This window comes from Cynocephalus volans, chromosome 10 (genome assembly GCF_027409185.1).
Source record: "Cynocephalus volans isolate mCynVol1 chromosome 10, mCynVol1.pri, whole genome shotgun sequence".
Lineage (NCBI taxonomy): Eukaryota > Metazoa > Chordata > Mammalia > Dermoptera > Cynocephalidae > Cynocephalus > Cynocephalus volans.
This window is the reverse complement of record NC_084469.1, coordinates 56,376,631-56,391,985: the sequence shown is the minus strand read 5'-3', so window position 1 is coordinate 56,391,985 and position 15,355 is coordinate 56,376,631. Positions and strand designations below refer to the sequence as shown.

Here is a 15,355-nt window from a genome sequence, read left to right as displayed (position 1 = left end):
TGGTAAGGAATCCTCCATTGCTGCCCATCCCCACCCTGCCTTCCTACTAGGGTGGGGGCTGGGGTTCTCTATCTTTCCTGCCTGGGCCTTCCTGCTGAACACTCCAAACACAAGCTCCAGTCACATGCTGGGTAGGAGGTCAAGCAACTGTGAAACACATCTATCTGGCCAGGGTGCTTGAAAGAACCACCCTCCCCTCCTGGCACAATCCCTGCAGGCTGCTATGACTCCCCAACTATTTACAGAGCACTTACTGTGCCAGGCACTGTTCCAAGCCCTTCACCTGCAGGAGCTCATTTCATCCCCAGAACAATACTAAGACAGGTACTAGTATGATCCCTATTTCACAAATTGGGACACTGAGGTGAAGTGACTTAGCCAAGGTCACACTGCTGAGAGGTGACAGAGTAGGGCCAGGCCCGACTGCCCATGAGTCATGCCCCTGCTGGACATGGGGCTCTAAGGAGGTGGCCCACAGAAGGCAGCAGGTGTAGCCCTTATCCTGAGCTTTAGGAACAGCTCTCTGTCTCTCTCAACTTCAATTCCTCCTCTTTTAAATGGGGCTCCCAGCCCTCCCTGGGGCACATGCGGGGATGTCTTAGAGCCTGTGCATGTGAAGTCCTTGGAGAGTACCTGGCATGTAGTAAGTGCTCAATGAACAAGAAGTGATTCCTCCTCCTCTCTGCCCACTTGCCAATTACTAACACAAAATTAAGTCATCGGAAGTACACTGCTGCCCCAGACGTGAGTGGAGGGAGCAAGGTGCCCAGGCCTCCGTGTGGAAACTGAGGGCTCCTGACAGGAGCCTCCAGGGTAGCGTGAGGCCAGCCAGCCTCAGCGAGAGCTGCTGCTGGGAACAAATGCTTTTGACTGCTCTCTGTGGCTTCTGGAGGGACAGGGGCCGGGAGAGCTGAGTAGGCAGGTGGAGCCTCAGAGAGGTCATCAACCTGCTCACGCTAAAGCTTTCCTGGGAGTTTGGGAGGGGAAGGACCTGCAGAGGAGGGCCAGAAAAGCCCAGTGCCCCCCAGCGAAGGGGTGCAACAGGCAGATGACCTCGATGCAAACCATGTAAAAAACGAGCAGGATAGCTGAAGGGTCAAATCCCGGCTCTGCCACCTATTGTGATGCTGGGCTTTAGTTTCCTTGTCTGAGAGTCTGAGATGCCATCACCCATCTCACAGGGTAGACTGTATTCAGAGAGAGACCATCTGTGGCACCTCAGCACAGGTCCGCATTGGCCAAATGGAGGGAGGCACTGGAGGCCCGACGGTCACAGGAAACCTGCCCCAGGTGGACCTTCTAAGTCAGAGCCCAGCAGGGTCAGTCCTTGTGGCATGGCCAGGGCTCCAATCACTGATGGATGGTGGTAATGCAAGGGTGACGGTGAGGGCATATGTGCAGCCACAGCAGTGAGGGGTGCCCTGCCCCAGCTCACCTTCTGAGCCCCCGAGAAAGCGTGGTAGAAGCAGGACACGTAAGTCATGATGGCCTTCTCATCTGGCCTCAGAGTGCCCACAATATCTGCACAGAGAGAGAGACAGAGAGAGAGAGGCAGGAGAAGAGTGAAAGACGCAGGCAGGGCGGCCGGGCCGGCCCAAGGCTCATGCAGGAGAAATAGCGCTTGTTCCGGACTGGAAGCCAGGCCCCAGCTCAGGCCTGTGGGAACATCTTGCCGAGGTTTTGAGGAAGGGGAGACAGAGTCCAAATGAGGTGTGTTCTTTTTCTAGCCAGGCTGGGTTCCTGACAAACGAGCCACTGGCTCTATAAAGGAAGCTTTGTTTTGGGCTGGAAGGCTCACAGGCTAACTGATCTTTCTGAAGACATAAGTAGGACAGTATCATGTGTGACTACCTACCACCTTCGCATAAAACCCCTAAGGGCCTCCTGTGGCCCTCAGAGTAAACACAAACTCCTTATCCCACACTACAATGCTCCTGTGTGGCACGGCCGTCCCCTTGCTTTTCACCTCACTCTCCTCCCCTCGCTCACTTCTCTCCAGCCACTCCATGAATAAGCCGAGCTTATTCCTGCCTCAGGGCCTTGGTACTTGCTTTACCTTCGGCCTGGAATGCCTTTGCCACAGATCTTCATCTGGTAGCTCCTGCTCATTGCTCCAGGTTTACCCTGCTCATTGCTCCTGTCACCCCTCCCCAAAGATGGCCCCAGCTAGAAGTTGCCCTCAGCCATTTCTTTTTTTTTTTTTTTTTTCGTGACCGGCGCTCAGCCAGGGAGTGCATCGCTCATCCTTATATAGGATCTGAACCCGCGGCGGGGAGCGTCGCCGCGCTGCTAGCGCAGCACGCTACCGAGTGCGCCACGGGCTCAGCCTGCCCTCAGCCATTTCTACCCCACCATCCTGTCCTATCTGTCTCACACACTGGAACAGAAACTCCCTGATTGCAGGGGCCTTGTCTGACTCAGTCACTACTGTATCCTCAATGCCTGGAACAGAGCCTGGCACAGGTTAGCTGCTCAATAGCTACTGTGAGCAAATACCGAATGGGCAGCACTGCCAAGGAGTGGGGGGAGTGGCTTCCAGTCGGAGAGAGGCAACTGCCATCTGCAAGAGAAATGAGGTGAGTGTGGGAGGCGAGAGGCTGCAGCAGCATTGGGCGGTGGCGGCGAGAAGGGCCTGCCTGGCCCTGCCTGGTACCTTCTGGGCTCCCGAAAAGGCATGGTAGAAGCTGGACACATAGGTCATTATGGCCTTCTCGTCGGGCCGGGCTGTGTTAACAATGTCTGCAAGTGAACAACAAGTGTTAAACCGCCCAAATGGGGGTGGAGGGGAGGTGTCGCTCACCAGGATCCACAGGCTCCCAAGGCCACAGCCATGCTAGGAGAAGGACCCTCAGAGTTGATTCAATGAATCTGGAGACTTAGGCGGGCTTGGCCACACCTTCAGCCCCTCCCTCCCCCACGGTCTCTGGAATGGCCAATGCTGTGGGAACTGGATTAAAATGAGGCCATTTCCTCTCTCTGAGAATGGCCTCAAGGGGCTGCTGGACAGTCAACCCCGAGGGCCACCAGAGGCCAGAGACATGGGTCCTGGCTGGGAAATGGAACAAAGCTGGAAAAGGAAAAAACAAATACTCCATTCTGGCAGGCTCCAGACTCCGTGCCTGCTGCAGGCAGGGAGGGGAGAGGCCAGGGTTGCTCGCAAGAAGCCTGGAGCCAGCCCCCCTCAGCCACCTGGTCCCTCCCTGGGCCCTGGCCAATCCTTCAAGCTCTTTCTTCCTCACTTTCTCCGTTCTTGGATATGTCTGGCCGGTTGGCTCAGGCTGTCTAGTTCTGGCTCCCAGGGTGACAAGACTGTCCCCGGTTCACCAAGATTCATTTAGCCCTTCTCACTGGCTCTGTCAGCTCCCTGAAGTGACCCTCAGGCCCTTGGCCAAAGCCGGTCCTGGACAGACGAAGCCCCCAAGAAACACGGTGTTGACTGAACAAAAGGGATTTACTTACCCTCTGCATCCAGCATCTTGGGGATGTCAAGGTATTTCTCAGCTACTTCGAAGGCATTGTTCAGGTTGGTGACTGGGTCGTCCTGCAGGGAGGCAGGTGGGAGAAGTGGGGAGAACTCCGTCAGGTGCAGGATGCAAGAGCAAAAGGGAATAAGGGTTGGTCTGGGAGGAGGAGGGCTGGAAAGGTTTCTTTAGGGAGTTCTCAGCTACTTGTGCTGTGCAGGGAGGAGGGCACACCCTGGATAAATTCAATTCCCACCAAAGGAGTGCCTTTTAAATCTCAGAAGGCAAACTATGGGCCTTTTCTCCAGAAAAATGCAGCTGCACTCTTTTCATATAATTTCCAGCCATCCACAGACCTCAGATTAAGCCCCTGTCCTGAAAACAGGAAGGTGTGGTCCACAGGACTTGAGAGAGCTCTGAGGGTGGAGTAAAGGAGCAAACCAGGAGCTTCCATGCTCCAACCTCCCCAAAGTATCCCTTCATGCTGCCCCCGCCCCAGCTCCCTCATGAGCTCCACACTGCTTACAGGATGAGGCCCACTGCACCCTAAACCTCCATCGCCTCCCTTACAGTGGCCTACATGGGCTAGGCGCAGGTGTACGCCCCCCACAGTGGAATGCCCTCCCCAAGCTCTAAGCTGCCTCCTCCTCCAGGGGCCCTTCCCCATCAGGCCAGCTCAGGTGCACCACCTTCCTCCACACATTTGTCTGACCCTATGCCCTGCCACCCTCGTTTGGGGCCTGAGCGCATGTGCATGGCCTTGTGTGGCCAGTTTGCTTTGCACCCAGTTGCCCTGCTTTCCCCCTTAGGCTGGAGGGCAGGGACTGGATCTGATAGTTTGTACAGGCAGATTAGAACGGGACCCTGCAAAGGAAATGCTGGCCGGTGGTGATGGTTTGAATTCCTTTCCCTCCTCCCTCTTGGGCAGAGAGGAGGAATGCTTCCAGAATCCAGAAGGTTAAGAAAAGGGAATTAGAAGGCATGACTGGCCAGGCCCTAAAGTAACCCTGGGTTGATTGCAATGCCCATGGAGGGAGATGGGATAATCCCCAAGGGGAGTAATGGAGGTGAGTCAGCCTGAGTGAGGGGTCTAGGAGAAGCTGATGAGGATCTCCCAGCCTGCCATCAGAGCACAGAATCCAGCTTTGAAGGCCAGTGATGGATGGCGATCCAGAGTTAGGGGCATCAGACTCAGGGTGTCTGTGGGCCATCAAGGGGAGCTCAAGATGCATACCTTTCTCAGCTTGTCATACTCAATCAGCTCTGGTCTGTGCCGGTGGATCAGGGCATTGAAGGCAAGACCGTCCTTCCAGCTAGGGATGGAAAGCCAAAGGTTACAAGGAGGGCACTTGCACTGTCATGGGAGTACCAAATGGCCCTGGGTACCCATAGCAATAATTAATTCCCATTTATTGGAAGTATAGCATATGCTAGGTACTGCAGGGAGATGGATGGCACAATGGCTATGCGCATGACCTCTGGAGCCAGATAGTCTGGGGTCAAATTCTGACTCTTCCACTTACTGAGAGTGTGGCCTTGGACAGTGAAGCCACATAATCTGTTACCTCGATTTCAATGCCTATAAAATGGGGATAACAACAGTACCTACCTCATAGGGTTCTTGTGAGAATTAAATGAGTAAATGCTTTAGACTAGTGCCTGACATATGACAAATATATTATAAAACTGCTGGCTACTGGGGCGGCCTGACCTGCCGAGGACCAGACACACAAGGCCCCACTGAAATGGACAGGCACACTGCAGGGGTGGTGCCTGCGCTGCATTACCTCCATACTTTGGCTGACCTGACCCAAGGGAGGGCCAGTCCACTGGTTGGCTAAATGCCAGGATAGGGCTTAGCAAGAGGGTCTCTGGAGGGAAAGGATCCTCCACAAGGTCTCAAGCTAGATTGGTCATATGCACTTCTATCTGAAATTATGTTGTTGCACCTTTGTTAACTGCTGGTCACCCCTGCTGCAGTGTAAACTTCCCAAGGGCAGGGACTGTGTTTTGTGCTGCTGTTGCCCCACTTGTGGCACGTAATGGGCACTTCACAAGTACTTACTGACTCTTTAAATAAATAAATGAATGAGGAGTATGGAGAGGATCAGCCAGTTGGTGGCAGGAGATGGGAAAAAGCCACAGAGAACAGTGGTCAAGGGAGGGACCATGTGTTGCCAAGGGCACAGCATGATGGGAACGGCCCTCAACGACCAGCGTGGGGCCCTGAAGAGCCCGAGGACACAGAGGGGCCTCCAGGGGCCCTCTCCTAGAGGCTCAGAGAGATGAAGTCATAGGACCAAGCTGGACCTGGCCTCAGGGCCACCCCCAGAGCCTGTTCTCCTAACCATCAGGCAACCACACCTCCTGCTGCACTCTGGACTTCCTGTGCAGTGACTACGTTTGACTCACTTAGGGCGACAGTGGACACATCTCATCTCCCTCTCTCACCCTGAAGGAAAGGAGATTCACGGCAGGGTTGAGTCTTGTTTATCTTAGCAGCCACAGGACACATTTTCCCCGTACTAAATTCACTAGGAACTCTAACAGCTGATCTCTCTTGAGAGGTCAAAATGAAGGAAGAGCTTTGTTGTTGTTGCTTCTGAGAGCCACCTTGCTTGGGGAGGAAGAAGATTCTATAAGGCCTGCAGAGTGCTGGGCCTTACTGCCTTCAGCCCAGGACGGCTGGGCAGCTGCCTCCTCCCCATCCTCCTCAGAGAGGACCAGGGAGAGGGACTCACTGAGGGCTGGCATCTCACAGACCATGACAAAAACACAGGTAATAAGGGCAGGAGGGAGGATAGCACCTCGGGTCCTGTGATGAAGTGATAGGACAAGATGGGCCAAGGGTGCTCTGGCCGGGGACTTACCTGATGTGGAAGTTTTGCACATTGACATTCTTATATGGGGCAGTCTTTCTCTGGCACCAGAGAAGAAGCCCTTCCTTGGCAGAGGTCTCTGCAAAACACAAGTACAGTGAGCACTGGCTCAAAAATAAACCCCCAGAATTCAGCCCAAATCGGATGGTACTTTCAGCCTCAGGCATGAGGGTCAAACAAAACCCAAGGGAGAGAACATCAGACATAACGAGAGCAGTAGTGACAACAGTAGTGAGAGCTACTCCCACTCCGGATATGAACCAGCCTCTGCCAATACACACAGCCCAGTTTCATCCTCATAGTCCTGAGAGGTCACTTGCCCAGGGCTGTCCCAGGACCTGAACCTGTGCCGTGTGCCTGACCACAAAGCCTGTGCCTTTAATTGCCAGAACACACTGCCAGAGAAGCCCTTGACACTGGCCTCGGCCTCTTCTGAAAAAGGTTAAAAAATAAGCCATGAAAGGGCTTATGTTCCCCGTGGACAGCTCAGCTGTCCTCTCAGACTGGGATTCTGCTATAAGGGCAGGGAACACGTCAGTCCTGGTTACCAATGCAACCTGGTGCATGGGAGCCCCCTCCACATGCTGACCCGGGTGGCTTTTCTCATCCTGTGGTGTACACAGGTACTTGGTGGGAAGCCAAGAAGTCCATTCCTGGATGGCCTGAGCTGACAACCAGGTCCACGGAGGTAAAGGTCCAGGATTGGGATGTCAAGCAGAAAGAGAACCGGGCCCAGGCCAAACTCTATAACTAGTTAGCTCTGAGACTCAGGTTCCGGAACTGTGAAATGGGGCCAGTCGTCCTCGCATGCTTCACAGACATTGTGTGAGGGTCCGTGAGATGGGGGCTGTGAGAGCAAAAGTGCTCTAGGTGGATACCATGGCTGTGGGGTGAGAAAGGCCATGGGAGAGGTGTGGGTGGCTGGGAGGGGACCTCCCTTCACCTGTAGCCCTGTAACCACTCCTGCGAAAGGCCAGTCCCTGTGAGTTACCCCAAGGAAGCAGGGAAGAGACATGAAGCACAAAGAGCACACTTCAGGAATCCTAATCTAGCCCTCCCCAACTCAGGTGGGGCCAGGGTGGGAAGTAAAGGTGTCCTCTGCTTGTCTCTTACCTTCCACAGAGATGTCCTGGATAGCGAACCTGAGGATGATGGTCCAGATCATTCCCAGGGTCATCTTTGCATTGCCGTCCACAATCTCTGCACACAGGGAAGAGGAGCAGAGGGTAAGACAGTTGTGAAAACCAGAGGGAAACCCCTCAGCTGGCCCTGAAGGCAGCCTTCTGTCCCCATCTAGAGAGCAGCTCCCACTGACTGATCAGTTGTCTGAGTGGACCACCTAGGCCTACCCATCTCCTCCCACTGGGGTAATGTGTGCTTGAACATTCTGGGAAGCACTGCTCCACAAGTCTGCTACTGAGTACCTACAGGCTTCTGTAATATTTCCTGTAATGCAGAAGCCATGAAGGCCTCTGCCCACCTGGCCAGCTCATTCCCTTGACCCAGCTCAAAAGACTGCTCCTTTATGAGATCTTTCCAGGCATCTGGATTTGTTCACACATCCGTCATAGCACTCACCACTCTGAGCATAATCATGTCTTTATGCACATGTGGCCCAGACTAGGAGATGAGCACTCCCGGCCCCACCCTCAGGATAAAGATGCTCTTTTTGGTTTCTATGCTCATAGACAGTGAATGTGCGTTGCTCTACTGTTCGTTGAGAATCTGTCCACTTCCTTCCAACCCCACTGCCACCACCTTTGTCCAAGCCATTGTTGTCTCCCCAGAGCTCAATATGGCTGCTTCCTATTTTCCCCTCCAATTGCTCTCTACACAGCAGCTAGGGTGGTCGTTTTCAAAAGGCATGTCAGAAGCATGTCACTCCCAAGTAAAGCTCCACTACACGCAAGATGAAACCCATGTTCCTTGGCCCCACTCCCTCCCCAGTATTTTCTAGCTGCGTCCTTTCAGCAAACCAGGCTCTTTCTTGCTTCAAGGCCCTCAGCCTTCTGTCCACCCACAATGTGTGCCCCCCATCCCTTCCTTCCTTCAAATGTCTGGTCCTTCTCATCCTGCCAGCCCCTATTTGATTGTCATCTCTCAAATAGCTTCCCTCACTACCCGTCTAAAGGAGTCCCCGTGCCCCCAGGTCGTCTCCCTGTCTCCCTGCTCTGGCCCTCACACACCGAACACCATTTGTGGACATGGATCTGTTGGTCTGCTTGCTTGCCTGCTGTTTGTCTCACAAGGGCATGGCTGTTCTGTTCACCACTGAACCATCAGTACCTGGAACAGGCCCTGGAGAGACATAAGCTACTGGGTTTGAGGTGAACCCTGGGACAGGATCAGGGCAGACACTGGATCCTCCAGCAGATAGCATATTTCCTCATCCTGAAAGCTGAAAGCTGTCGTCAGCCATAGGCCCATGGCTCTGCTGGAAGAGTTTCTCCATTGTGGCTAATAGAGCCCTGCCTTCCTCTGGATGTGTCCCTAGGGAAGGTGGCCCCATCCTTTGGGGACTACCTCCCTCTAAACTAAGCTCACCTGCTGCTGCTGCAGGGACGGGAGCAGGGAAGGACACAAGGCCAGGCTGACAGGCTGCATGCTTTCTTCCTAACCTAAGACAATCATTCTCTCAACCTTCTGGGAGTGAGAAACAAGGGCTTGGACTACACATCCTTCAGCTTCAGCAACTGAAAGAAAAACCCTTTCGGCAACACCCAGGGCAGCCGTGTGTCTGCTGCTGGGTGAGGGCAGTCAGCACCTTATCCTGGAGCCCATCAGCCAAGGGTGCCTTGGGCAGTCCTCTAAATGCCTTCTACTGCCCATATCTCAATACACCAGGTGCAGGGGGCACAGCAAAATGGCTCCCAAAGTGGGAGAACAGCCAGATTGGGGGGGAAAGGGGGACTCCACTGCTGCAGCCACACAGGGGGTGGGGCCAGGCAAAGGGGCGAGTTCCAGAAGGCCATGAGAGACACCTTGGGAGATCCTGCTCACTGGCACTTGGGAACGGAAAACTCTAGGGTAGGCTTGGTTTGGAAGGAGGTAGAGTGGCCATCCATAGGATGGGGCCCACCTTCCCCAGGGACACACCCAGAGGAAGGCAAGGGCTCTATTAGCCACAGTGGAGAGACTCCCATAGCAGAGCCATGGGCCTATGGCTGATGGCAGCTTTCAGGTTTCAGGATGAGGAAATACACTCAGTCTGCTGGAGAGATCCAGTGTCTGTCCTGATCCTGTCCCAGGGTTCAGCACCTCAGACCCAGAAAATGAGCAGCGCCACCTGCCCCTTCCCAGAATGGGGCGAAGGCAGCTCTTCCCTCAGGAAATCTATGCTGCATGCATCCTGAGGGCCAGCCCTACAGAGCCAGGGGATGGGCACAATCTGGAAGAGAGGCCACAGCTCCCATATCCAGCCAGTTACAAGTGCAAGCTGGTCACAGAGGGCTTAGCAAGTTTCCGTGGAGAGGAAGGCAGCTTCTCTCATGACATCCACCAGCTGCTTCTCTGACCTGCAGCTGTGCCTCCAACTCTTGTCCACTCTCATAAACCCCACAACGAAGTCATGTTCCTGCGACTGTTAGATCATGTGAAGGGACAGAGAGATGGGTGGAGGCTAGGGTTCTCAGGTGTTCTGAAGCTTGAAGAATGTCTCCATTACGCTGCCCCCCAGCTTTGTCCCAAGGCCCAGTGGTCATAGAGACTGGGAGTGAACCAATTTGGGCATGAACAAGGAACATTTTTAGACCAAGTTTTTCTCCAGATAAAAACTGATGACTGCCACGGGTCTCTCCTCTAACCCCTTCTGTATTTACAGACTAGCATTTGAGCAAAATAAATGCAGCTGTGAGAGACAGAAGGCTGGAGCAGAGCCCGGAAGAAAGATCCATGCAGGGACAGAAAATCTTAGGGCCTGATTGAATTTTTGGGTTTTGAGTCTTCTAAACAAACACCAACCACCTTGACCGTGGCATGCAAGGCTTGGCACCCCTGCTCGGAGAGGTCCCAGGCTGGGGCAGAGACTTGGAACTCAGTACACACATTCTGGCGTGGAGTCTTGGCCAAACTCAGAGCCCTGTCATTAACAGCAATTAGGTTTTTTTTGTTTTTCTAAAAGCTGGGACAACACGGATGTCAGGGCATAGAAACCCCGTTCTGACTGATGAGCAGAACTGTGAGTCCAGGCTGCTGGGGAGCTTCTGGGCCTCTTAGGCCTTGCCTTGTCTCCAAAAATGCCTGTGAGCTCAACCCCAGAGACCCTAGTGAGAGCTTGCTGCTCTACTGGGAGGGCCTAGGGGTGCTGGATAGTGGGCCTGGGGATCCACACGGGGCACAGAAGAATCCCGCCGTGTTCTGAGGCCAAACTCTCCCAGCCTGTACACCCAGGGCAGAGTCTGGGCACTGACCTTTGGACTTGCACTCCCTACCCAAATGTCCTGACTCGGGGCCTCTGGCCCCTTCTCTCCTCTACATTCCCTCCTGCCCACAGATACTAGGCAGGCATAATGGCAAAGGTATTCCTGGCACAGAGACAGACCGTGTCATGTGTTCGTCGCTTTTCTATCACTGTCTGTTGGGCCCAGCCCAAGGACAAGTGAGGGCAACCAAGGTCCGAGGCAGCCTGCCCCCGTGATTGGGTGCATTGTACTGCGCAGATTTGGATTGCACCAGGGTGGGTCTTTCTGCGGGGTGGAGGGGAACTTGTGGGCCTAGTGTCATAGCAAAGGCAGTCAGAGTGGTCCCTGTTGAGTATACATAGGGGACTTCAGCACCCCAAGCGCTCCGCCACCAGCAAAACTTCTGTTCAGACCACAGATGTTGTGCCTCAGAGCCTGCATGTCAGAAACTGGCTGGCTCATCTCAAGCTTACCTTCCGCTCCGATGGAGACCAGCTTGACTCCTTTGCTGGCAATAAAGTCCAGTGCTTTATTCACGTTGTTGATTTTGTGCACTCTCATCTTCCCCCGCTCTGGCTTAGGTAGCCGCTCCCCTGAGAGATGTGCACAGAGAAAAAAGAGCAGGGGAGAGAAAGAGAGAGACAGAAGCTTTATTTTTCTTTGCTCTTCAAAACTAGGCCCCCAGCCGGCCCACCAAGCCCCTGCCCCAACACATTCTATTGCAGCTGTTAAGGGTTGCATTCTCCTACCTAACTGGGTGAGCAGTGTCTCTGGGAACCTGCCGTGGCAGGACACCTGTTCCAGGTGTGGGCTGCATCAGTGAGAGCCTCACCTGAAATGACCTCCAGGAGGAGCATGAGCTTGAGCCCATCTCGGAAGTCTTCGTCAATGTTCTCGATCTGCGTGCCCGCCTTCCGCAGGTGGGAGTTGCACCAAGCTGTGAAGGTCTGGAGAAGCAAAACAAAGAGTGCCATGGAGAACCAGCTCAGCTGTCGGGCCTCTCTACCACAGTGCTGGTCCACAGCCCTGACCCCAAGGATGACAACAGCCACCAAAGAGCACTTGCTAGGGGCCAGTCCCCTGGCTCCACCCTTTGCATACACTGTTGCTGATCACTGTGACCCAGAAGGGTAGATATGAGGAAACTGAGGCTCAGGGTGGTTAACAAACCCACCACACGATCACCCAGTTGGTAAATGGCAAAGCTCAGATTTGAACCCAAGTCTGTCAACCTTGCTGGCAAGTGCTCTTTCCACAACACCAAGCTTCCCTGAGGGAGCCCAGTACATGCATCAGACCAGGGCGCCACAGCTGGTTGCAGCTCACTTAGTCACGCAAACTGACTCAGCACCAGGCCCTGGGGTGTCCAAATGACAGGTAGAGTCCCTCCTGCATGGAGCTTATGTCCTCTTGGTGAAGGTCAGCCCTGCATCCACCTGGGAGATCACAGGTCCTGGCCAGGCACTGGCTTCCTTTACCCACTGCCCCTCCTCTCAGGTATGAGCTCGGGCTGCCACTTTGCCATCACTGGCAGAGATGTGACTTGGGACAGATCGTTGCTGGAAAAGAAAAGCCTCCTATAAATTCAAAGTTTCCTTAAGTCTGTCTTGGAGCTTTTGGGTGGCCAAACAGCAAGCCTTCCCTTGAAAGGCCAGGAACACAGGCACTCTGAGTCCTGTGCACACCCCCACATAGTCTGGTTTCCTGAAGGCCGGACACTCTGGCCTATCTCTGCCCTGAAAAACATTCTATGCCCCATCCTTCCAAATCTTAAGACCCAATGCATCTTGAAGGGAGATGGATGGCAAGTGGGAGGCAGGTACCCCCACCAGGGTTAGGCAACCAGGTATGAGGAAGTTTCTGAGGATCAGCTGGATGGTGAAAGGGCAGTTTCTGGTAGGAAGGGCCTTAAACAAGAAGCCTAAGTCCTGAACCAGAACACACCAATAGTGATGGCAGAACATCCTACTGCAGGGCACGCAGCCTCCTGGTGGTGACTGGCCAACCAGCCCCTGCTAGCTGGGGCATGTCATCATGCATCAGTGCCATAGAACTGTCTCAGATCAGTTAACACCAACATGCCCAGACGCCTCAGCCCCCTCACGATCCTGCAACAGAGTCTGAGAAAACCCCAAGCCACTGTTTTTCATAGGAGCCCCTGAATCCCACACCCTGACCTGGCCCCTCAATTTGCAGGGGCCAGTGTAGAAGTGGGCAGGCCATCAGGGATGCCCAACAGCACATTCCATACTGGTGGTTCAGGCAGAGGCCATGTAGGGCACAAGGGGCTTCCACAGAGCTTCTAGCCCAGCACCATGTGTTTTGACAACTGTCATCAGTCCTGCTCATTCAGAGAAAGACTTAACACAAGGCTCCCACTAGACAAAGAAGCTGCCTAATTAATATGTTGCACCACAGTGTGGACCTGGCACAAGGCTTCCTTCCAAACAGGAACGGAGGCCACTGTAGGTGGCAGACCACCCCACCCCACCTCCCACCAACAAGGAGAGTTCCTCTGCTGGGAGACAGAGACCTCCCCTGGTGACCTAATACTATTATCCCAGCTAAGGATACCTTGGCCCACTTCTGCCTTGCCAGTAGCCAGCACCCACCCAGCCCTCAAAAACAGCCGAAAGGGCAGCTCCCAGGACGCCCACACCCCTGGCTTCCCCTGCCCAGTTCTGACTCGGATGGCCTTCCTCTGTGCAGACTCGATCACAGCATCCTTCTCTCTAGTCTCTGATACCTCTGTTTCATCTTCTGCCTCCCCCACCGCTGTGAGCTCCTTGAGTGGAGGGACCACAAAGTAGGCTCTCATTAAGGAACACAAGAAGTCACCTTACCGACTGCATCTCCCATGCTTCTCCTATACAAATCTGAATCCAGACAAACCAGGGTCACAACGCTGGTTACACCACTCCTGTAGACAAGTTACCCAACCTCCCTAATGCTCGTTTCCTCTTCTGTTACGCAGTGATAAAGACACCACCTGGGTAGTGGTCAGTGTGAGGACTCAAGGCAACAATGCCCGCAGAGCACATGGCAGTGTTCAATGAATGGCAGCTCTCCAGAGAGCTCTGCACCCCCTAGGGTCTCCTCCTTCCCAGCCCTGGTCTCAGAAATCCTGCCCATCCTTCCACAGGGAGCCTTCTCTGCTCCCTGCCTTCCCTTGCCACCACACTCAGTTCCTGGCATCTCTCTGGCTGCATTTTCCAGTCATTTTTTGTCTTATTGGATGCTATGTACACATGAGTTCCCTCTCCTACAATGTGCGAGCTTCATGGTGGTTGGAGATACATCTCACATGCATTTGCAATGCCCAAAGCATGGCTGGTCTCTACTGTAGGCAGCGAGCAGGTACAGACTCAGCAGCCCTGTAGAGCAGAGGGCAGCAGCAGACTGGGCTGGGCAGGATGTGGCTGGGGACACCAGGCCTCTGCTCTCACATGTGCTTGAAAGACGCTGTTGGGCAGCAAAGTGGCCAAGTCATATCCCACAGCCTGAAGATGCAAAAAGGCAGTTCCCTGAGTGTGAGTCCTGCTGGTGCTCTGGTGCTGCCGGGGCCCAGATGTAGGCACCTGTCTCCACAAAGGGCCGGGCACATGTCTGATTGGCACCACTAACCGCCTCAGAATGCATGGGCTACTTCTGCATGCTCTGAAGGGGCAAACCTGGGTTTGAATGCCAGCTCCCCAGCTTACTTGTTCTGTGTTTCCAACCAAGCAACTTTACCTACTTAAGCCTATTTCCTTCCCTGTAAGAGGGACTTTTCAGAATCTACCACCTGCAATTGCTCTAAGGATTGAAGTGGGGAAAAAATGCATTTAAAGCATCTGACACAGTACCTGGCATAAAGTAAGTGCCAAATGAAACACACACACACTGACTGGCTGTGGTTTGGTTTGGGGGGGAAATGGTATCGTAAGCAACTATCTGCAGATGTCCCTACTCCAACCTGTGGAGGCTCTAAACAAACCTTGCCTCGTCAGGTTCAGGCCATCTGTCCTCACTGGGGTTGCTGTACTACCTGCATTCCATACACACATCCCATCTGCTCTGGGTAGTAAACAAGAGCTCTGGCTTGGGAGTTATACAGACCTGGATTCAAATCTTGCCTCTCCCACTGAGGCTACCTGCTAGAACCTCAGGCAAACAATGAGCCTTGGCTTCCTTGTTGATGAATGGGGACCATAATCTCTTCTCTTAAGATGAGGATTAAACAAAGTAATGCAAGTAAATCACTTAGCACTGTGCTCAGCACAGAGTAAGTACTCAGTGTTATACATATGTCAAAGAAAGGTCTATTTTTAAGTAAATGGGAACTAATACGCTGTATGGCCTCTGTCTTCCTGATTGGAAGTAGGCAGAAACAGAATGGGCACTCAAGGAGAACACCTTGGCCTCCATGGTGAGGAGGAAGAACTCCCCCCTGAACCTGAACCTGACACAGGTTCAGAGAATCCCCCTGACGGGCATCCTGCCCTCACTCTATGCCTGGCTTAGCCTTGTTTTCTCCTCCTAGAAGATGAGGAGTATCCACTGACGCCAGAGGCTCATGACACCCTGAACTCTGGGCAAGCAGGACATGAGCTCTTGAGGCCACCCACAGGGAGCA

The 15,355-nt window shown here is 53.7% G+C and overlaps 1 protein-coding gene across 7 annotated transcripts in view; it reads right to left on the bottom strand.

Annotated features, from left to right (window-relative positions):
- The window catches only part of ACTN4 (actinin alpha 4), a 74,019-nt gene that overhangs the window by 18,314 nt on the left and 40,350 nt on the right, over positions 1–15,355 (bottom strand). For 4 of the 7 annotated variants that reach the window (XM_063112815.1, XM_063112806.1, XM_063112808.1 and 1 more), the window contains exons 2-8: positions 11,573–11,687; positions 11,214–11,333; positions 7,454–7,540; positions 6,332–6,419; positions 4,696–4,774; positions 3,460–3,541; positions 2,654–2,739 (exon numbers count right to left, since the gene is read on the bottom strand). In XM_063112815.1, the coding sequence (XP_062968885.1) occupies positions 2,654–2,739; positions 3,460–3,541; positions 4,696–4,774; positions 6,332–6,419; positions 7,454–7,540; positions 11,214–11,333; positions 11,573–11,687 (657 nt within the window). Of the gene's footprint in view, positions 1–1,435; positions 1,522–2,653; positions 2,740–3,459; positions 3,542–4,695; positions 4,775–6,331; positions 6,420–7,453; positions 7,541–11,213; positions 11,334–11,572; positions 11,688–15,355 lie in introns of those variants that run through there. The other 3 variants (XM_063112807.1, XM_063112809.1, XM_063112811.1) reach the window with 2 other exon arrangements.